This window comes from Atractosteus spatula, chromosome 26, assembly GCF_055471065.1.
Source record: "Atractosteus spatula isolate fAtrSpa1 chromosome 26, fAtrSpa1.hap1, whole genome shotgun sequence".
Lineage (NCBI taxonomy): Eukaryota > Metazoa > Chordata > Actinopteri > Semionotiformes > Lepisosteidae > Atractosteus > Atractosteus spatula.
In genome coordinates, this window is record NC_142731.1 from 9519696 (window position 1) to 9543357 (window position 23662).

Here is a 23662-nt window from a genome sequence, read left to right on the forward strand (position 1 = left end):
CCACAGCCAGTGCAAGCGAGGTGCCTTTGTGTGAAAAACACTGACACATCTAAAGTTTTTTTTAATAAGATATACAGTAGAAATTGTTCTTACATTCTCTGACATGTTTGACCACACGTATATGCTATTCTAAAATTAACGCTCGATGTTTTAATGAGATGTTAAAAAACACCCTCTCTCGTATACAGTATGATCACTCTCTTCTTGTAACAATAACATTGCCGTCAATGCACAGCATAATGTACAGGTGCAGCACTGACAATAAGAATGATCACCTGAGAGTCTCAAGGTCCCGAAAGGCCTTAGCCCTTTCCATTCAGGCCCTGACCAATATCTTCTCTCTCAGGCACCTCAGATTCCACAAAATATCAATCTGCTGGGAGACACACCTGGGGTCATGTGGAGTTCAACAGGTGCAGGAGTCCAGCATCTTTAGATATTGCATCTTTGAAACCTTAGGAACATCACCTCTTAAATGTGCTGTAATGACACTGTAGAACCCAGACGGAGTTCATAAGCTTGGAATGAGCGGAATAATGAGGTCTCATTTTCCTTTCTCTATTTGTAACTCCCAAATCATAAGCAGCTGACCTCATACAGCTGTCGCGAGAAAGGCCTCTGTATGATGCAACAATGCAGGGCAGAGAGATTATCAGTCCATTGCAGATCAATAGTCAGCAATTGCCATGTACAGGACGTCTGGGATGAGTCTGTGCAACGGATTCCTGAATAAACACACTGGAAGACCAAAATGGTGCGGGGGTTAGTATTGAAATAAAAGATTTCAAAACCTATCCAATATTACTGTATCTCCTCCAAGCAGTCATGTCCTGTATGACAATACTGTCCTTGTTCCCACCAGTGTACAAGCCTCGTCATACAGGACACAACCCCTGCACACAACACCAGGGGATGCAGAGCTCAAAACCAGGCTGTCTCCTGCCTCCTCTCTACTGGACAGCTTCTAAACCACTGTCGCTGCCTTCTGCAACATGAGAGACAATCGTTCCTTCCTTCCTCTTTTCTGTATGTACCATCTTGGGAAACAGTGCAATAGCTGCATAAAAGACACCCCATGTCTTTTAACCCCAGTTAGGACGGTGCACTTCAGACGTGCATGTCAGTATTTTGGAAGATGTTCAGACAGAGCCCATCCTGCTTCTTAATCTAACCGCATGCCTTAGAAGCTCTGTGCCACTCCAGAATTTGTGCATCACTCCGCAGTCCAAGTTAAAGAAGCACTTTCGTGACCCACAGTGAATTTTCCGGTGGGACATCTCTAAACACTTGGGATCAAATGCAAGTGAGCAAAACACCCCCCCAGGGTTACAATAAAATCCGACCGCTGAGGGTGTCTGGGCACCCCTGTCAGCGATGACAGGACTCCAGATCCAAACAGACACAGATCAGGGGTATTGGATTCAGGTCCTCGAGGGATACAACAGGCAGGTGTTCTTGGTGTGGTTAACTAACCCACACTAGGAGGGATACACTGTTGTAGTGAAGCTGTATTCAGAATAACAGAACCTCTTTTCTCAAGACACTTTTCTCAGACCTAGCAATCCTGCTGGAGAAAGAGCTTTGAGGGCCAGAGGAGGGGACCCCTTGGATTTGAGATTTAAAAGTCTTTCATGTCCGTGTTTCCAAACTAGGAGAAAAAAGACCAGCAGTGCAGGGTATGCTGATGCAGCACTGTAAATCAACAGTGACTGAGTTTTAGGAGGCGCTACACATATGGCACCCTTACGGTTTCTTTTTTTTTTCTTTCACTGAACACGTAACGCACATACAGAGAGAAAAATTCCCAAAGTGCCACTCAGGGCAGTCAGGCGCTTTGGTATTTATCAAAGCAAATCCCCCCCCCACACCCCACTACCACCTTTCAGTGTGCAGCACATGTTCGTCTTAAGGAGCTGCGTGATTTTCGATTTGACTGGCTCTGTCAAGTGTAGCTAACAAATCATCCACTCCAAGCCCGGGCTCTGCGGCTCTGAGAGCACTTACACTCTCACAGCATCACACCAAGGCCACATCATCAGCAAAGTGTCTCTCTCTATCCTTTCCTCTCAGCTATTTATTTAAAAAAAGGATTCGTTCCATCTTCAATGACTGTAATTGACAGTTTGGGAACAAACCACTCTAAATTAAAATATCCAACATCCAACTTCTGGGTCCTCTTCCCCCCCCTCTGGCTTCTGGTGATCAAAAACATTTCCACAGGACAGCCCTGATTTTCATGTTCCTGCACTGAAGCCCATCAGGCCAAAATCATCAAATGAATTATATTCCACATGTACAAACTGATAGAAATTGATTAAATGACTGATATGTAAGCAGTGCAGAATGAGTTGGGCACAGCAATGAAAGTGATGTCAACTGCACCTACTATATAAAGCCTCTGCTCAGTATGAATCTATGGAGGTATCGTGAGAGCCACAAGAGCTGAGCTAGGCCCACTGAGGTGGAGAGAGACTGGTCTCTGGAACACCTGGCCAGGGTTACAGGTATCCAGGTACAGCACACCTGCCTCGACACCTGAGTAATGGCTCATGACCCACCAAATAAGGACAGGACAGCACTGCTCTTCATAAAAAAAAAAAACAGACAGTGCCCCACAGCTACAGTGTAGAGTTTCACAATGAAGCAAGTGAGGAAAAAAAGGCCCAGTCTGTCAAGGCATCACCCTGAAGCTACAGCTCTATTCTGAGCAAGCAGGGCTGACTGCAGCCTTACTAAAATCAAATTCACAAAACGGATGGGGGCCCAAACGAAGCACATTAATATCGCCCTGTTTTTTAGCATGTATTTTAATTCCATCACCTAGAAACCCAGACCTCTCGCCCCCCCCCAGCCATCGTGAGTATCCGTCAGCGTTGTGTCCGATACCATCAGTCTGAAGGGATTGGCGTTAACAATAACAGGCGGGTACTGAGGATGTCACCCTGGATCCCATTTGTTTCTTTAACGAACCAGGAACCATTAGCAGGATAGAGAGCATTATCACAGTGAATAATGATGTCAATTGTCCTGCAAGAGGTACTACAGCCAATGACGGAGGATTAACAGGCTACAACTTTTTCTCCTTCCCCTCCATCTCACATTTATTCTTTCTTATCTCTTCCATCTTTCCTTCTTTTTTTTTTCCTGCAAAGCACCCGTGGCTTAAGAAGGAAAAAAAAAAAGACCAGAAGGGTACATAACATTTTGTTTAAGAAAAAGAAATATTCCAAAAGGAGACCTCTTTTGTGACTTATTTCCTCATCTACCAATGCAATGGAATGACCCGTTAAGTCTGTAGGTGCCAAACCACTATGACCCAGGTGGGGAGGAAGAAGAACGTCTTGCTACACTCTAACCGTTCTCTCACTGCTATTGAGAGAAACTCTTTTATGATTGCTCTCCCGAGATTAATTTCTTCTCCGGGCTTCAAGTGCATAATGGTGTTGAAAACTGGAAGGGCGCCACTCAGCAGACATCCTGACAGACTGACATCAGCTTTGCCGCCAAACTCACCTGCGCTGATGAAAGTCGGCTTCCACCTGTGTAAGAAAGCACCTGGCCATTCTTCCTCTTCCCAGCCGCGTGTGGTGAAGACCCGACGTTTTGGCAGAATGCAGTAGGAATCTCACCCTAATATGGGAGACACTTCCTTCAAGCCAGGCAAAGATGCCCCTTTAACAAATGGTTCTGGTCAGTCCTCCGATATCTCCAGACTGAACAGTCCATTACTTAAACAAAAAAGCTTCTGAGCTTTTCAAAACACCACCAAAATCCTGACTCAACTTTTTTTTTGTAAATTTTTTTTTGTCTGCACAAGGATAATGCTTTTAAGCAGTCAAACCCTGATTAACGTACGTGCAAGTGTAGCAATGTACAAAGTACATTTGTCTCTGCTGTCAGATTCAACTTTTTCCCTTGCTTGTGGATCTAGCAAAAATTGCATCAAGGGCAGAATCAGAACACTGGTTGAACTGAAGTGAAGACTTCAGCTGCACGGTTCTTTTAAAACGCATTTCCTCCTTATCGCAGAATCCCCAAGACAGAGAGGGCAAGCACACATTTTAACTCCAGCTCTGACAGTGGCGTATGTCTCAGACTGCAGTAATCAGTAATCGGGTTTTTTAAAATTTAAACCATACGCACTGAAATGCCCACTGATTAAAAATAACAAAACAGCATTTTCACAATATTAATCTCATGGAATATAACTGTACCCAAGAGAAAAAAGGGAAAGGAGTGGAGTCACAATGCTCTGATGAGGTCAACTTAGAATTTAAAAAAAATCCCACACTCTTCCCGTTGACCAGTGCTTCAGGGAAACCATTAACAATTATCAGAAACACTAAAAAGGCATTTTCATAATAACAACCATGGTATTTCACGTTTCAACTGTTTAGCATTCTGTCACTCTACAGTTTTATTCTTTTTTATTCCTGCATGAAAAGCACAGAAGTAACACAGTGCCTGGCTTTTAAAAGGCAATAAAATACTAATAGTCCCCACAGTGAGTGGCTCACATTTCAGCTTACTGTGAAGGCCTCTGCCTCCAACACTGGACTATACCGGGGCTTAGAAAGCATGCATCTCCGACATTAATAAGCACTTTCTTTGGCACTTCACTCCTAAACCCTTCTTTGACATTCAGCTGTTGTCCTATTGTTCGTTATGCTCTGATCGGTATTCTCATGCTAACTGAAGTCAAGACAAAAAAGCATCCGCTTGATAAACAGCAGCAGAAATGCCTGAAAAAGACCCCAGAAAAGGTGATGTTCTGGGGAGGGGCCAGCAGCCGAACTCTCCACTGGGGGGGGATAGCACACCTGCAGTCGGCTCGCCCCATGACAATTAATTCTAATTAATCCATTGAAACGATGGTACAGAGGGTAGCAGTCCCATATCACAACTCCAGAGCCCCGGGCTGGAATCGGCGTGCTCACCCCATGCCGTCTCGAAACTGCCACCGGTAAGCACGTCTGCATACCTGTAACAGACAGGTGTCCCACCCAGTGTACCATCCTTCCTCGAACCCAGGGCCAGTGGGGTCGGGCTCTGGCTCACTGAGACCCTCGACTGACAACGGATGGATGGATGAATGAACGTAAAAATTAAAATGAACGAGTCACAATTGTCAAAATTAGACATTTCAGCATCGGCCTGTAACCAAGGTAGCCAAATTTCAGCTCAATGTCATTGGAATATCAATCTACCCGGGTTCACCCGAAATAACAAAGCAAGTATTTTTTTTAATGGAGGAATTCGTATTAAACCAAAATTCACATTTTACAGTAGTACACGCGTTTAATAAAAAAATAAGAAGGTAAAGCTTTATTTCTATTCATTAATGTGTAAAGAGAATTTTCTGTTCTGGAAATGTCAGAGAAAGCTAGAGATCTGCCTTCTGCTGTTTCACACCACTAGAGGGAGCTCTGTGTCTCCTTTCTGAGGAAATCAAGGCTGCTAACTCAAGGACCCCCCCCCCATCCCTCCACATTCGTATTTCCTGCCACCCTGTTCACCCATCCCTGCCTCCGCAATACACGCACATGCATCTGTCACACCAGGTGAACGGGTGGACAGCCACCAGCAAGACAAATCGCAGCCCCGGCACATCCATAACTCTGACATATCGGTAAAAATTAAACGGGCATATCTGAGATGGAGAGAAGTGCGCGGATGGATGTTCATACCCGGAATTAACCCAAACCGGCTTACAGACGAGCTCCCGCAGTGAGGCAGGCAGGTGGCAGGGAGAGGGAACTGGCACCACAGACAGCTGGACGGGGCAAACGTTTCGCTGGGATTGTTTCTGTGTATCGACAGAACTGAAATACCGCGTTTCACGGTGTCTTCAACTTTGTTTTCTGTTGTAATGGATTAAGAGTTTATGTTGTGAACTGAAGCTGAATTTAACCTCTTCATTAACCTTCTAAGGAATTTTGTGTGGTTGCTTCTAAAAGTTATCAATGCAAAATGAAGAACATTCAGGAACACTTGAGAATTGAGACTTCCAGTTGATCATATCAGTTGTCCTTTAGGTAACCTTACTTACACACTTACTTCTTACACCTGTTACTAGAATGTTTTTTACTGCTTAAAGGAGGCTTAAATTTATACTTAATTTTGATTAATCTTCCATAAGAACTTGTGAATAAAATATTTACTTTAAACATGAAGGCACTGCTACGTACGATTAGGTATATTTATTTCCATGTAGCTGAATCTTGAACATTTTTTTCTTTTGATTCAGGCACTTGCTATGATGGTAAAAAAGCCATGCTTAGACACTGTAAATCATGTCTTATTTCTCAAAGGGTTGTCCCTTGGTCTAATATTTTAATAATAAAAGAAACGCGTAGGATTGCAGTGGGTGCACGGAGACTCACAGCTGGCTGCACTTTATGTGTTCAGCTTAATCTGCTTTCTCTGAAGGAGAAGTGTGAGAGTCGCTGGTAATTATTGATTTACAATCGCAGGGAGCTCTGCCAAGCAGTCTAAGGAAGTTACTGATGGAATCATGGAAGTGCACAGACACAGAACAGTGGTTTAAAAAATTGCCACAAGATCCGAGCCTCACATCAGGAAAGAGGGGAACTGGACAGATGCCAGGCTGACGTGAATATTTAACGATGCCAGGAGTGCCTTCGGAGCTGGATAATTTACAAAGAAACAGCCGACAGCAGAGCGAGGTATGGGTGTTGTGTAAATGAACACTGCTTGCTGTTTAAGCACGTTCAGTGGTCTCTTCGAGGAGCCATCTCAGTTCACCCCCCCCCACCCAGGACGCGCCTGGCACCCCTGGGGTGTCTTAGCAAACACACAGAAGGAAAACAGAACCGACCCATTTTAATTAAGCGCTCTGCTTCTCGCCGACGACTGCTCACGCGTGTTTGCGGTCCTGCCTCCCACCGCATCTCGCTGCACTTTTACTTACCAACCCCAAACCCACCAATAAGAAACCCCGCACGAGGTCAAAGGGGACTTGCCACAGCTTCGGCACTCTCATGCTATTTTGGGCTCTATAAAAGTAGAGCTGTGGGGACGTCGCCACATCATCCATATGCTTAAGGAGTTACTGCCTTTGTAGGAAGATTTTCTACATGTGAACAGTCGTAGATCACATGCCCACACACACTCTTGTAATTGATCTTGTTCTCTCTATCATTTTGATAACAGAGGTCAGCTCTGTCCTGGCTTGGGGTTCACACCCACTTCTCCCGCATCCCCCACTGGTACTGATTCGTTTCCATGTTGGACGGAAGGCCTGGGGCGCAACCGAGCCAAACAGCGCTTCGGACGAAGCCTGGGGCGACATCATCCAATGACATCAACCGACGCCACGAACGACCACCATCTCATCAATAAGGCATCACCCTCCCCAGTGACTGGAGCTGCACACTGGAGCTGCAGCATCCAATCCAATCAATAGGAACCTGACCAGCGTTCGGCTGCCGAAATGGCTGACAAGCCCAAGTGGCGCAAGAAGGTACGCAGAGATGGCATGGGAAGGAAAGGATGGTGCAGTATCCGACGGGGCCGGACCCGGGTGAGAATAAGGTGAATGGAGACTGTACGTACACTCCGGAGAGCCGTCGTCCTGGTAATCGGAGGCCACAGAAACGTCATCAGATGGCACAGAGGGACCCAGGCTCACACTCTGGTTGTCATCGGAGCTGTCATCTGGTCCAGAGTCAACTGGAAAAGCAGAAAAGCATGAAGTTAGGAATGTGGGGACGGAGGCCAAGGCTGTATGAAAGGGAGAGTTCTTCACAGAGCTCGCAGGCAATAAGGCCAAGAATCACAGGCAGGGAGGAGGTTGTTATTCTGACTAAAGATAGTTTACTGCCTGAAATGAACTGAAACCAACAGCACATACTGATCACAGAGAATCCAGTAAATACGAACAGATACAGTACGGACCTGGGTCTAAAACTTCTCAACTTTCCTACCTCACACAAGGCTAAGAAACAGCCAAAGCTTTTTGTATGTTCCAAAGCCAGACCGACTCCAACTTCCTAATGCGAATGAAGTAGTAATGATTGTCAAAATGTTAAATACCATTAAGCCCCGGTCACCCCTTTAAGAGCAGCACAGGCTTCTGCAATTGCTTAAATCCTCCAAAAAAATCTTCTTCAAAGAAAGTGTACCAGCACATTGTACAGATGAGTGCATATAAACATAAGAACAGCAGCCAGTGCTGTAACTCAGAATTCACAATAGTATGTTCTTGCAGTGCAGAGAAAGGGAGAAAGCAGAACAGCACAAGAGGACCTGCAGGGCACAGGCCACCTGTGTGTCTGAGACACACTTGCCCAGCTCCCACTTCTCTTCGGTGAACCTCTCCCTGTCCGTCAGCCCCGAGTTTGTCCTCAACACTTATCGTTTCCTCCTCTTCAAGTTAGAACTTGAGAGAAGGAAAACATGTATTGACTGAAAAACAAATCAACCATGCCTTAAAAATGAGACCTAAAAAAAATGCACATGGAAACTGCAAAGAACTTATGAAAACATTAATTTATGAAAAACGACTAAATGACTGCTGTACATGGAACCACTGCACCTATCACGCAGTACATCAAATACAGCTCTTCTCTCTGCTACGGTTAAAGTTCTGCATAACAGATTTTTACTTTTTAAAAGTTCAATATAAAGAAGACACAAATGAGATGAATAACTGGCCACGCAGGAAGAACCTCTTATTCTGAAAGAGGATATGGGATGCCATCGCCTTCCCAATTAAGAGAAATGGATTTAAAATTAAACCGATTACAAATACGTCACCATCTTGGTGTGTCCGAAGCCGACACATGCTTGTAAAAAGAAGTCCCATCTCACTTAGATCAAAAGCAGCCCGAAACACTTGAGGGTTATTATTTTGTCAATGAAACGTTCTTCTGCAGTATATGGTCTGTGCAATTTACAGAATCATTAAAATATGGTGTTTTTTAATATTTGTGGTTGGAAAAATTATGAAATTGGAATATATAGTGTTTATACTGAAATCTGAATGATATATTAAAGCCACAAAAAGTTTAAATTTGTTACCATTTATTTTACATTCTAAATTATAAACATACTTCAACTAATTTTTTGTTGCCCATTTCCAAAGTCTTTCATAACCGAGGTTAAATTGCTGTTCATCGCAAATCGGGCAGAGCTGCTAGCCACACAAAACCCTGAAAAGTTCTGAAAAGCCCAAATAGCGTACACACGTGACAAACCAAACCGCAGGACGGGGTTTTTGAAGTGTTTAAGTCAAGAGTGAAATTCACCCACTGTTTCTGTGGGAGCACGTTAAATTCCGAGACCGGAGGAAAGGTTCAATGATATTTTCACCTTCGGCATTTCCACTCGTCTCATCGATCTGTTAGCACCGGCTCACATGGGAAGCCAGCACGGCTTGAGAGATCGGTTTTGCTCAAGTGTCTGCAGCTGTAAATAAGCACACAACCTCACGGGCCAGAGAGACGGGCTCAGCAGCACAAGCTCAGCATCTGCAGGTCATTCACGCCGGCCTGCGAGAGGAGCAGTGGCTGCTGCACTTCTGCCCATCACCTCGGGGGGGGGGGCAAAGCCAATGTTGTATTGTAAGTTTATCAGTTGGTTTTGGTGGGCGAGTCAATCTTTCTGAAGAAAAGAAATCTGCAGCATGTCCGATTACGAAAATTTTCAAATGTCCTAAAAAACATTGACGAATGCAAAATGTACTAAAATAATAATAATAATAATAATAATAAACTTTATTTTATATAGCGCCTTTAAAGGTGGCTTCTCAAAGCGCTTTACAGGATGACAATAACAATAAATAAGAAGATTTTACAAGATAGGACACAATTATAATTACAACAATACAACAATAACAATAGAGGAGACCGTGGAAGGTGGTATTAAGAAGAGCAGAGGGGTGAAGAATGGAACCAGTTAAGTAAAGGCTTTTCTGAAGAAGAAGGTTTTGAGTCTGGATTTGAAGGAGTTTAGAGAAGATGACTCTCTAATATCCTTGGGCAAAGAGTTCCAGAGCTTGGGGGCATAGCAGGAGAAGGCCCTGTCGCCCATACAATGTAGACGGGCTTGGGGGACAGTAAGGAGAGCAGAATTTGAAGAGCGGAGGTTGCGAGGTGGGGAGTAGGGCGATAAAAGTTCAGACAGGTATTGAGGTGCCAAGCCATGTAAAGCCTTATAGGTGAGCATGAGGATTTTAAAGTGTACGCGGAATTTGACCGCGGAAAATGACAGGAAACGCCTCTGGTGAGAGCATGTAAGCTGTTATTTACGCGGTGCCATTATTGATACCTGACTGTTTATCTCCCCATTTACTGCCTTGATAACAATGGATAAACAAGCCACTTTCAGACATTCCCTTTGGCTCTCTGTTACTTCAAGTCCTCAACAGTTTCTATTCCTTTAACTTTACAAACAGACCTCAGAAAAAAAAAAACTTCAATAATCAATTTCACAACAAGAGGTTCGGATTTTCACACGTTTCCAGCAGACAGACATGTCCAGTTAAGCTGATTCCCTGAGACTGAGAGATTACTGCTGACATAACAAAAGAGTTTGATACCTGTGCTCACCGATTTAAACAGATTACAGACTTCTTCACATTATGCCAATTTTTGCTTTTCGGTTTTTTTACAATGACACAGGACTATACCGGTTTGCTTTAGCTTAATTTCCAAACAAACCTTTTCCAGATGTAGCACACTCTGTGGCTGGTGTCAAAGTGACCAAACAAGATGAACTCTATTTCCCAAATCTAACGTGTAAAAACACACACAGTATATTATTTTGACAATGTACAAAAGGAAAAAGCATAATCCCCCCCCCACCAATCACAATCATTGTGACTTTTAAAATCTCTGGATAAATCTCTCTAAAAATGAGTTTAGGCAGAACGCCCTCATATGTTATCGTTCAATTCCAACACTCAAGGGATGTTTTTTTTTATTAAGCATTTGGCAAGCATTACAAACACTATACATGCTCTCCCATTATTTCCAAAGAGAGCAGTCAAATCTGTGTTTTCCACACACTCATTACGACTTTAAATTGCTACTGTTTCATTCCACTTAAGCATACAGTAAACAGCATTAAGGCTGCAATTAAATAAATCTGAAGGGTCAACAAGACTGATCCCACAATAAGGACAGAAGAACTGAGAGCAGTTATTACCCTGACTAATCTGAATGAGATCATTCAGAAAGATGTCTGTAGGGACGAAGGATATGTTTTTAAAATAAACACAAGCTAATTTAAACGTATGAAAATGACTTCCAAGTCATAAAACCTGTTGACTTTATGGATGCGTTTGAAAATTGTGGCAATGGGCGTTCTGAGAGCGATGAATGGCTTTTTTTAATCGGACCGTGCTGGCTCTATTTCTTCAACGAGAAATTATTTACGGTCTGTAACCACAAACATGGCAGGATTATAAAAAAAATGCATACAGTAATAATACCACTCAGAAATCTCCAGCACAACGTGCTCGTTTGAGCTCCACACAGCTGGGCAGACTTCTATTTTTTGACCCAAGTTTTAATGGTTTCATTGTTCAACTTCTCAGAATCAGTGAGTCTGAATATTAACCAGAAACCCGGCTTAATCTCTCTTGCCTAGATTTGATGCAATGATGCCAAGCACTCCTGCTTCAGACCTAGAATGTGACTGTGGGCAAAAACAACAGCTGGAAAAAAAATGAGCAAAGAAACTTCTGGGTGCGTTGTGGCAAACCACTTCTGTTTATTAGACGGACTACAGGATATAGAAATATCATGTCTAATTTATCTCCTTGCGCAATCAGGTCATTTTTTAGAAGCTTTGGTGTCGTTAAGTCTTCCAATACATAAAAAACGTTTCAAAATCTTTTTGACACTAGAAAAATGAGTAGTCATTTTGTAAAAAAAAAGGGCCAGTGTTGTAAAAGTTTTAACAAAGGGTCATGGCTGGGGAAAAAGGACTGCTCTGACACGTCACATGACCGCGTGGCCAGGGCAGATCTTTGCCCACAGCTCGGGCGACGTGTGCCCGCCTCGGTCATTCACTGCGGAGAGGACGGCGGGCACAGCGGCATTTCGTACCGCGCAGGCCCTTAGGATTCACTAGACGAAGAGAGGAAAGTCTTTTGGGGGTTTTGGAAAGCCGAACACCGAGGGAAGGGGGAAAAATAAAGGGAAAGCAGCAGCCAGCATTTCAGAAGCGGCTGCTGGGCGGAACGGAGGCGGCCCCGCCCCTGGCCCCGCCTCCCCAGCGGTGAGGCCTGCGTCGCGCCAGCTGCACCGGCCTGGAGCGCAGGGTCTGGGGGGGGGGCTCGGCTGCCACACAGCCGCCACGTGCCAATCCGCCACCCAGGGCTGCCTGTGCCGCATCCTCAGAAAAACAAACCCGATAATCTTCTCCAGACTGCAGACACTTCGCAATTAAGCATCATCATTAAATCCTGAGCTCCCTGGGCTGCGAGCAAGAAACTCCCACCTTTATGTAAATACATCAACATTCATCACTGACACCAGATATCTCACAACCACGAATCTGTGCTAATATTCCAGGCAATAAAACTCACATTAGAAGAATGCGGTCCTTATTCTCCCCGGGAAGAAGCTGTGGGCAATCAGCTTAACCCACAGTAGATGAGCAGTGTTCCCTATGTTTGCCCAAAGGAGAAATCTGCTCCTATAGGTACAGCACAGCTGAAGGGCATTTCAGGGTGCAGAAGCAAAAGGAACATTCAATATTTTCTGACTCCTGTGGGGCCACACTCTCCAGGGTTAAAAGCCCTGTCTTTTCAATGAAGATATGACTCATTTTCACATCAAGGACCCTGTATTCCCTGTGGGCAAATTGCTCAGCTACGAAACAGCACTTCCGATGGAGTGGACAGCTTTCTCTGCAGTGTCCCCAAGGCAGGGATAAGGACTGACGACTGTTCTTCCCCGAGTCTCCGTCAGGATAATCAACACCTGCAGCAGGAGCTGCAGTTTACACCACACTTCACAAACCTATTTCCAGAAATCCTAAGTCTTCAGCGTGTATGTGTGTGTGTGTGCTTTGTGCAGTGAAGGATTTCTTTCTTTGACGATCAGACGTCAAAGCGTACACTGTTTTCTGTTCGGAAGGGGTCCAGAGGCGCCGCCCGTCGGGTGTGAAACTTAGCCACACCGCCAGGCTCCCGACTCTTCGGCCACAGGATGTGAAAACCGCCCTCCCAGTGCCGGAATGGCATTGAGATCAGTCGGTCAGAGGTGGTATGTGGGAGTGTCGAGGTGTTAGTGAGACTATTCATCTAGTCTGTGTGCTAAACTAACACCTTGCAGCTGCACCAGGGGGCTCACTGTCTCAAGAGTGTCTCACACTCAAGAGTCTGTTGGTTCAGCAAAAGAACCTATTGCTGTTCTTAAAATCTAATGTTTTCAAGCACACAATAGTAACTGTCCATTTTCAGAACAACCCCTTAGGCCCTCATAACCCTCCACCCACCTACAGTATTGAAAACAGCATTATCAGTCCAAGTCCAAGGGCTGGGGAAGTACCCTGTTTCCTGCTAACAAGGGCATAACCAGTGTGAATCAGACACTGACGCACCTACAGAAAGTGAGCTGCAAGTTAAAATGACATGACACGAAAGGAAAGGCAAGGAGATTCATAGTTATAACATGCCTCTGAATGCCAAAGCCTTCAATGGCCCAGTGAGTGTTTTGTTTACTCTCCCTATTTAAACCAACCAGCCCTATTTCAGACCCACCAGGGTCACAATAAAAGAAATAACCGTATATCAGTGCAAAGGTGTGGCTGCACGTTTCATTACTGAAGAGTTTCACAGGTTTCAAAAGCCAGTTGTGCATGTCAAGGACCCCAGTCATCCCAGTCACAAACTGTTTTCTCTCTTTCCGTCCAGTAAACGGTACCGAAGCATTCGGTCTAGGTCCAACAGATTACGGAACAGCCTCTAGCTCCAGGCAATAAGACTGCTAAATAGCCAACCTGCAGCTCCTTCAGCAAATCACCCATAATGGCTACATGGACTTTCAGGTTTCTCTGTATTGTGCATACTGCACTACTCGGACATAATGTATTGCATACACCCTGGGCACATAGCAGCTCTATTTATATTACATTTTGTCCAAGTTTATTTTATTCAATTTCTATTACGTAACCTTAATTTTGTGATTTTTACCCCACCCCCCACCCCCCCGGTGAGCTCGTAGAAAAGACATTTCATTGCCAGCAACTACTGCTGCATGCTGTATTGTTGTGCATTTGATAAATTAACTTTGATGGATTGATTGATTGATTGATTGATTGATGCGATTCCTCAGCTATGACTCACCCCATCTCCCCTTCCTACTGAACTGCAGCGCAGGAAGTGCATCACAGCTGGACAGTGGGCTCCTGTACCTGTCTGCATTCACACACAGCTTCACCTCATTAAAACAATATATGCAGTCTGAATTTTGGGGGAACAAAGCAGATCAAAGTCTGCAAATATCATAATCGGATAGCCTACTGAAAGCCAAAATTCCTAATAAGAAAAAAATTACTTAACTATAAATAGAAATCTAAGTTATTCCTGCATATACTCTTTCACTCCCCCCAGAACTAGGTGTTCTTCCAGTCAGATGGAAGATCTGTTGAATATTACTATGAAGCAGACAGTCTCCCATGTGACTGGCCACCGGAGAAAAGCACAGCAAATCAGCTAACTGCTCACATTTCAGGGGGGGATACCACACTTAGCTGTAGTTCATGGGGCTGTCCAGTAGGGGGCACTGCAGTGTACAAGACAGAAAATAAAAACTCACAAAAACCTTTTAACTATTGCTTTGCCATTCAGAAGCGTAGAGCATTACAAACACCCATAGCATCCCAATCCCATTAACCGTTTCATGTGTCAAGACATAAACAGAGCTGAAGAATCCCTTTAGTGGTTAAGTCTAGTTGTGGAAATTGAAACTGGTGAAATGCATACCAGTGGACAAGTGGAAATTGTGGCAAAGTGCATTACAGCAAACTAAGGAGGCAGTGTTTTACACAAGTGGGCAAGACTGGGTTGGGGGTTATTAACACTGCTGCTTCACAACCCTAATGGGCTGCGTTCAATCCCAAGAAGTAGTGCCTTTTGCATGGAGCTTGCATGTTCTCCATCGTCACATGACTTCTCTCTGGGTGCTCCAGTTTCCATCCACATCCCACACGTTAATTTATTATATATAACTTTTATTATATATAATATAATTATATATAAATAAGTATATATATATAATTTATCAATGTCACTTCTTAGCTCTAATACTGTCTGGGAAGAATGTATGTTCAGTAAAGAGTTCAAAATCAATACCAAAACTTAAGTGTTAGCAATTGTATAAATATCTACCTCATGAAAAACATCAAAACTGTATTTGACTGTAAAGCAATATACTTGAATCATTTTAAAGAGTCTACAGGCTCAAATCTTCGCCGAACCCTCACTCTTCACTACCAAATTAACTAAAGTAGGGATTAATGCGCTAAAACCAGGCCTCACATTGCCTGTGGCACCATGAGCCACGTGACCAGGCCCTATGGGCATCCAGCAGAGGGTTAACACCCTGGCAGCTTTACTGGAGTGTTTGTGTGACGAGCGCTTATCAGAGACTTGTGGAAAGATGTAAGAAAGCCACTCGACCACAGGGACAGATGAATGAGACCCTGCTCAGCCTGGAGGTACCGGAGAAGCATTCTAGTCCCATCACTGAACTGCTGTTAAAACCTAGGAGCCCACACACACACACACACATCACTAAATGCTGTGTGATCCAAGAATTCAAAGTATGCTTCTTTTTTTCAATTTGCATTGCTGTGGTTCTAATAAGTTTTTTTTTTAAATAGCCCATTTAAAGCTGTAATGACCACCATCAATTAGTGGCCTAGTGCTTAAATACCTTTTTATCTTTTCTAAAGCAGACTGTCAGAGCTACACGCAGTGGTTGGAATTCTAATGTTTTTTTTTTCTTGGGTTCAAAGATGTCTGCATTGCATTGCCATGAGGGTCTACTGCTCTTGTGCAGAACGGTTTCAAAACGGAAACCTCCATCGCATTCATTTAGAGAGATAATATGAAAGGAAGATGCACGATTTGAAAGCGAGCAGCGACAGCGTTCGCCTCTTTTGTACCCTTACTGATGTTCTAATACAAGTGCTGATGCTTGTATTTTCCATCTGAACAGGCAGCCGGCTGACAGCAAAAAAAAAAAAAATCGTTCGGCGCTGCCATCAGGCACGAGACCTCGAGACAGGCTCCGGGGAAGCATCGTGCTAATCAGCGCTAGCCAGTCAAGGGACAAAAAAGAGCGCTGCAAATCATATACCAACTTATTAGGAAATAAAAGATGAAAGGAAAAAAACAAATACACAAGTCAAGAAAAAAAGTTGAACCAAGAGCCTTGAGATCCTATCAGTTGTTTTTCTTTCATTTTTCCACTGCTATCTCAATACTTATCAACCTATAAATGAGTTATGTCCTACTGCATAAACAAACCAGCCCCGAGGCCCTGACGAAGAATAATCACAGACATATTTCTCCAAGGCTTAAGGGCATGCTGACCTGTCAAAACATTAGTGAAGCTGAAGCATTTTACTTCGACTATGCAATCAGCTGGAAGCGTTTACATTATATAGGCACATGCAAACAAATCACACTTTTGAGCTTTCTGAATTTACCAGAAAGGCCCCAGTGAATACTCCTGAAGAGCACTCAAAAGCGGCGCTTCTGAAGCAGACCTGGGAACAAGAGGAACACGGCTCTGTCGTGGCGCCCCAGAAAATGGCCGCCCTTGGCACTGAGGCTCGGACGCTGTCCGGTATACCACCCCACGTGCAGACGAGCCAGCCGCAGGTCCACAGGACCGGTCGTGCTGTATATACAAGGAACCCTTCAGGCACACGAGGAATGATGGCTCTGCTGTCTTGGAAAAAACCCTCAGAGGAAGCCGAATGTAAAAACACTGGTGACCAGACAGTTATTTTTAGTTTCCTGGAAGAATGTGCCCTTTCCCATGGCAGCACATTTCACACCGTGCGTAGAAGCAGGACTGGGAGCGACTCAAGGGAGAAGGAGGAGGAAACGTATGGGGGTGCTGGGACACGAGGAGTCCCCGATATTTCCACTCCTTGGCTCTTCCAAAAAGGGGTTGATTCCCCAATGAACTGAGCTGCCATGAGCTGTGAGCACAAGCTCTTATACAACGCACAGAAGAAAAACCTCAACTCAGATTATTATTTAAATACTACACATTGTCCAATTATGTATATTAGTGAAAAGATAAAATAAGGCAATTAATGCCTTATAAATGTTGCTAATATAGGAATAGAAATGTATACACATAATACATGTACACGCACAGACCCACGCATACACATGGCAAAGTTATAAAAATGCCTGCTCAGCTGTTATCCAAAGCTGACCCTCAGCCTAGCAGGCAGTAAAGTCGGTCTTGACAGACAGGTCGATTGTGGAAAAGATAACTCTACATTCTGTGCATATTTGAATCCACTTGTGTCTTTCCGAGTTCTCTCCCCCCCCCCACAACTAAAAGTATTTATAGACCCTAATTACAAGCATTTCTAAATATGCTACATTTCTGGAAAAAGTCAGTGTTAAAGTCATGCAGCTGATAAGACACTCAAAAAGGGCATCGCATTTAAGAGTCATTCTAGGCACCTCAGCAATGCTGGATCTATACACATGGTCTGCACTGCACCTATTATCACACAAGAGAGCAATTTTAATTTAGAACAAAGCTAAAGTTATGTTTCATAAAGAGCTGTTCTAGAATAAGAATTAATAAGTAGACACTGTTTTTGCTTTAAAAATTGCTTTAAAAAGGAAAATCTACACAGCACATTTCTCCAGGAAAATGCCTATGTCCTCTCACGTCATCCTTATGTGGGTAAAAAAAAAGCTTGATTGAGAAACTTAGATTAAGTACACTTTTTAAAATGATGCAAAACTGGTTAGAGAACAAAAGAAAGGAAAGGCTTGTTTGCACAAAATCTGGGCACTTGCAGGAATGAGTCAAAGGGAAAAGTGATGGGTTTTCAGTGCAGGGAAGAACTGGTAGCACAGCACAATGAGCTGGTGTTGACTGAGGGTTTAATGTGTTTAACAAGGTGTGAGGCTGGAAGGTCTTGAGAGTACATGCTTGCATCACAAGAATCCATCAATAATTTCGAAACGCCGCGCCATCTTCGGCAACTGCAACACGTCTGTCAACTGCTGCAAACGAGTTCCTTTACAAATGGACACACTGAAAATTTAGTGAGCCATCGTATTTTGCATACCTGTGGGGCGTTCAATTTCTTTTTGTTTTACTGTACTTTAACCTACTGTACGCCCCGGGAGTCCAGTCCAAAAGCACAGAGGTTTTCACCTGGGCACTTCCCTTCAGCACACTTGCACACACAAGTTTTTCGCAAGCGTTTTTTTTTCAGGTAAAGGTGTGTCTTCAGAGAGCTTGAAAGTACACGAAAGATTAATCTCAAAACAAGAAAAGTCTTCAAATTCTTAAGGGGAAACAGTTTTGCAGTGAATATTAGGTCTGTTGTCTTGACATCAGAGATACAATGATTGTGGCCCTCCAGGACTGAGTGTCATTGTAGATAACTGTAATCATCCATGATTAAAGACCTGGAAACTGTGGCAATGTGTGGTAAGACAGACCCCTTAAGTGAACAATTAATTTAAATCAAGTCATTAATCGTACAGGATGAAAACCAGAGGACAGCCTTACAGGACCAGGAGTGAATATCAGTGCTTTAGATGGACAGCAGATACCCTAAAGATCTTACGACGAGAAAAAAAAACAGGCTTTTCTAAGGACAACCCTGAACATCTTGAAAGGACCCCGGTTTCAGGCCTCATCCTTTCCCTCACTGTGTGGGCACCATGTTATTTCACACAGCCCTCCAGTGGAACTAGATTTATAACATGCCAAATACATTCTGGGAAAGGAAAAGCAGGCCTAACAACACCGGACCGCCGGGAGAACCAATGAGCGAGAGAGCTCTCGACATTCAAGAAAACCCGAGATGCTCACACCGAGAAATCTCTACTGCCCAGGTCGGATTTTATCACACCCCATCCTGGGTTCGCAGGAGGGGAAACTGCGGAAGAGCTTGGCTGCTTGTAACACAAGAGGGTTACATCTATAGCTGCAGCAAGCCTTCAGATCTTCCTTAATTTATTAGCCTTTCGGTGATTTATCCTCTGCTCAGAATAAATAGATTTCTTCTGAAAGGAGAAGGAATCCTTCTGTTCCTGGCAGGGACTTGCTTCGATGACGTACAAACAACGGCTCTTCTAGTGTGTCTGTGATCTTTTTTTTGTTACTGTGACAGGGCCAGATGTAGTCGGTTTAAAAATACTGTACAGTATACATGTTTATTTAAAGTAGGTAGCTGCATCAGCATGTGTAGGAGCAAGTAAAGGTTTATTCCATGTTGTTGACTGCCCTGTTTTTCTCACACCCGAAGAAGGCTGGGAGAACCTTGTATTTCTTCTTTTTTCAGCACTTTTATGAAACCTTTCTGGGACAACTGTGCGCATTTGATTTTAAGAACGAGCACTTTCTTAACAATAGCTGAAGAAATAGGAGGGGGAAAATACAGAAAGAATCACACGCAGATGCAGAGAGAGAATCAAACCCCACCATGCAATCGGACAGCTGCACAGTGAGAAATGAATCCTGAGAGTGGGGGAGGGGGCAGGCTCAAGCCCCTGGCAGAGTCCCCGAGGGCCACTAGGAGGCACTGCAAAGCACACAGCTGTGGAATAGCCTGCTCTGTGTATCCCTTACAGTATAGGAAAACAGTAATTGTTGGGTAATCGGTACCTTTTTCCTTGCTTATTCAAAGGCACAGCATGTTTTTCCCCAATAATGTTTATACTCTGTATATAGTTTCCAACATCCCTTTATTTTGTCGCTGAATGAAAAAAAACTTATATGCTGTACAAGAAAGTCTGCCCTTTCTCTATTAAGCTCAGATCAACAACTTTTTCAGGTGTCAACTGGGACCTCTTTCATTGTCCATAAATTCCCATATTCTTCTCTCCTCAAAGCTGGCAGAAGGCCCCAGCAATGCATATGCACACATGGGCACTTTTTCACAAACTTTCAACTCACCTTGTACTAGACAGGAATTGATTCTGCAACTGAAAAGCCCCTAAACTCACCCAGAAATACTGTATATGTACTGTAGACTGAAAACAAATCTTACAGACATGTGAGATGATCTCAGGTCCTGAATGGTAGCCAACATCTGTTATACAGGTTGGTCACACAGTGAATAAAAGTGAGATGAAAAACAAACTAATGGATCAAAAGACAAAACAAACAGAAGACTACTTTCAAAGCGGTCTGAAAATTTATTAGGGCATTTACAACTGTGAAACCAGGGGTTAAAAGGTGGAGTTGTTGGCTTGCCATCAATAAGAATGCTGCCGCAGAACCTGCTTTGTTTAATTACAACCATTTTTCAATTTCATCATGTCAGTTTAATCACATTTTTCAGTTTCGTTCTGCCGCAGCTCATTTTCTTTGATGACGTTATCTAATGATCCCAGATGCTGCGATGTGCGAGGATGAGGAAAGCACCCGAGACAAGATGGGAGAAAAACCGGGGGCTCGTATGCGAAAATAATACAGGGTGTGGTCACGAGGGCGGGCCCACAACGCGACATTCCCCACATTCCTGAAACTCACGCCACAGTTATTCCGAGACGCAGCATGGTCCAAGTGGAAGGCAGACATCCTGTTCGGCCTGGCCGTCTGGCTCTGAAGGAAGTCAGCGAGGACAGAGCGCGGCTGGGCCAGAGCAGGAACTCCGAGCGCAAGAACAATTCGAATGGGCGCACGGTTCAAAGGTCACACATGCTTCCCTGATCCTGAGTGATAGACTTTTTTTTTCCTCCCATATTTACAAACAAAAATGTTTACTTATGCTCTACATACTACACCTGTAACCATAAGTCAGAACCTACAATCTCAGTGTACTGTTATCCAAATATATATAGTCCAATATATATATATATCCAAATGTACAGTCATCTTTAAAGAGCTAATGTTATATATTTCTTTAAAAAATCAGAAAAGGGAATTTTCTGAACTTTTTGCTCACCTTATTTGAAATCATGAATTGCTTGTTGGTGGTCTGCCGTTACAAACCCTGTACTACAAGGGGTGAACTGGACACTCTCTCCTGGTCATGACCTTTTCATGCACAGCAAGCCGAGGAAAGTTTTGCCAGCTCTCAGCCACTCAGAGGCGCTATTTGGGAACCCCAGGTACACAACTGGCAAACGAACCAGGGACTTCTTGGCTACAGGGCTCAGCTAGGCCTCGGAGCTAGCGGTCTTGTTTCCGGAGTCACCTGCGATTCCCGTTACTGTTCTCTTACGGGATAAAATCTGAAGACTGTGAAGAAGCTCCAGCTGGTTTACATGACTCAGAAGCAGTACGTTTTTCCCTGGAAACATCCTGTCCTTTAAAAAAAAAAGAACCCACACGCAGTGCGGCTCTAGACAAGAGCTTCATAAATTACGTTAACATGCTCTGCTACAGCAGAGGCAGCGAAATCACTCCAGAAATCAACTGGACAACACTCGCCTTTCCTCTCCGCCAATACCAGCTGCAATCTTCAAAAGAAAACGCAGTTATCGTTTTCCCCAACGGGAGATCATGTGCCACATGTCACAAGCGGGGAGCATGTCAGGAGCTCAACAAAGGCACGGATTTGCAGGCTGGCCTTTATTTTTCAGCAACTAGGACAGGAGCTTCCCAAGTGGTGCACACGGAATGCACTTGCTTATGGCATTCCGGAAGGAAGGTGAGCACAAGGCTGGGGACATCCCAGTGAACTGCAAGGCAGCAAGTCTCTCTTGACCCAGGCTGTACGCTCTCCCGCTGGCGCACTGCTCTCCTGTTAGCTGCACGGGAAATAGCCACCAAAGCAAAATCCAACAGGCTTTATACAGCACTAAGCACGTGCCGCACGGTTAGATTCTACACCTGTAGAAAATGCCCTTCGAGTGCAATGTCTTGACACGGGCCATGAGCGGCTACAGCAGAAAATGTATTTCCAGCTTTGCCAAAGATTCCTCCAGTCCCCCAGCGGGGGGAGAGGCTGTGGAAATGGAGCAGGCTGGAGCGGCAGGACATGTGGGTCCCACCACGCTCACCGTCGCTAGGCTCCCTCTCGGCTGCCAACTGACAGGAAGCACCTGCGATAGTGCCTGCGGGCCCAGACAGCCTCGCGCAGCGCCGCAGCAGGGACCAGCGGAGGGGATCGCTCCAGTACAGCCGCGACTGCAGCATCCGACGACAGAGTAGACCATGGAAAACCCACAAACACTCGCGTGAGCCACGCTGCGCGTGACCTTTGACCTCAAACCCTGACGCTTCTGGCGTGCGTCTTGAACATGCAATTGCAAATCGAAAGCATTCCCAGACACAAGAAAATACATTCTAGCTTGCTGAACCTTTGACATGGCATGAGAGAAAAATCTGCATGGTTAAATAAATTACGTCGCCAAGTACAGTTTGGCGGGCAACAAATGGCAACGCTCATGGTAGCAACTCACAGCACGCTGTACTGTATTCAGCAAGAAGGAAATAATTTATTGCTAAATCAGTCGTTTCTTCATTTTATTAATTTTGCCACTCTGTGGATTCTGAAGCATTTCACCTCTGAGCAGGCGAAGCATTTGCAATTTTGTTGTCAACTATGGTTTCCATCCTCTTTTCTAGTCTCCTACTTTATCTTTGAGCATGTACTGAATCAGAGTCTCTCCAGCGGGAGCTGGGCCACATTCCCGCTGAACATTTGTTATCTGCACTTTACAAGTGCTGCCGTGCACTCACACACCCACTGTCCAGACACTACCGCTACAGTACCCCTCGAATGACAGATCGCCCTCGGCTCAGAACTAAGACAACCGGCTGCTCCCAACAGCATTTCAATTTGTAGGATCAAGGTTTGGAAGCTCTGCCAGAAAAACATTAAAAAAAAACAGATCACCATCTCTCTCTCTCTGTACAGCGGGATGTTGCCCCACAAGACGTACCTGACTCTCCTTTGAGTTTGATACATCTTCTTGATCTTTGCTTTTAAGGGAAAAAGGCTAACTGTTCAAAAGGAAAACAAAAATGAAGTGTTTCTCTTCTATGACATTTTACATGTGTTTATCTTCCCCATTCGTAAAAGAACCTCCCAGATGTGCACATACACTCTGTCTCTGCTTTATCATCAGGGGATCACATTGCATTTTTGCTGGGAAACATAAGGCACAGATCCAGGCTTGTACTTTTCACCCAGACCCATGGCAAGCTGTCACTAAAGAATTTTCCATAATTTGCTCCCAGACTTGGGTACGGCAGTAAAAAACGAGGAAAAAAAAAATATGACTCTGATCTTCGACAGACAGAGACAGACTGAGGCATTTGCTTGCTGGGATGGGAGTCTCGCTGTCGCATCGGGACCAGGAAACCTCCTCACTCCAGGTCTCTCCTCACACCGCTGAGGAAACAAATCGCTTTCACTCACCAGACCACATCACACAGCCGCTGCCTGCTTGGGCGGAAAGGAAGGGAATGAATACCAGGGGGTGACCAGGTCAGGATTTCGGGATGTGCTTGAG

The 23662-nt window shown here is 44.4% G+C and overlaps 1 protein-coding gene across 2 annotated transcripts in view; it reads right to left on the bottom strand.

Moving 5' to 3' along the window:
- The window catches only part of skap1 (src kinase associated phosphoprotein 1), a 162783-nt gene that overhangs the window by 125876 nt on the left and 13245 nt on the right, over nt 1-23662 (bottom strand). For both annotated transcript variants that reach the window (XM_088906258.1, XM_088906257.1), the window contains exon 4: nt 7576-7692. In XM_088906258.1, coding sequence (XP_088762384.1) covers nt 7576-7692 — 117 coding nt within the window. The remainder of the gene's footprint in view (nt 1-7575; nt 7693-23662) is intronic.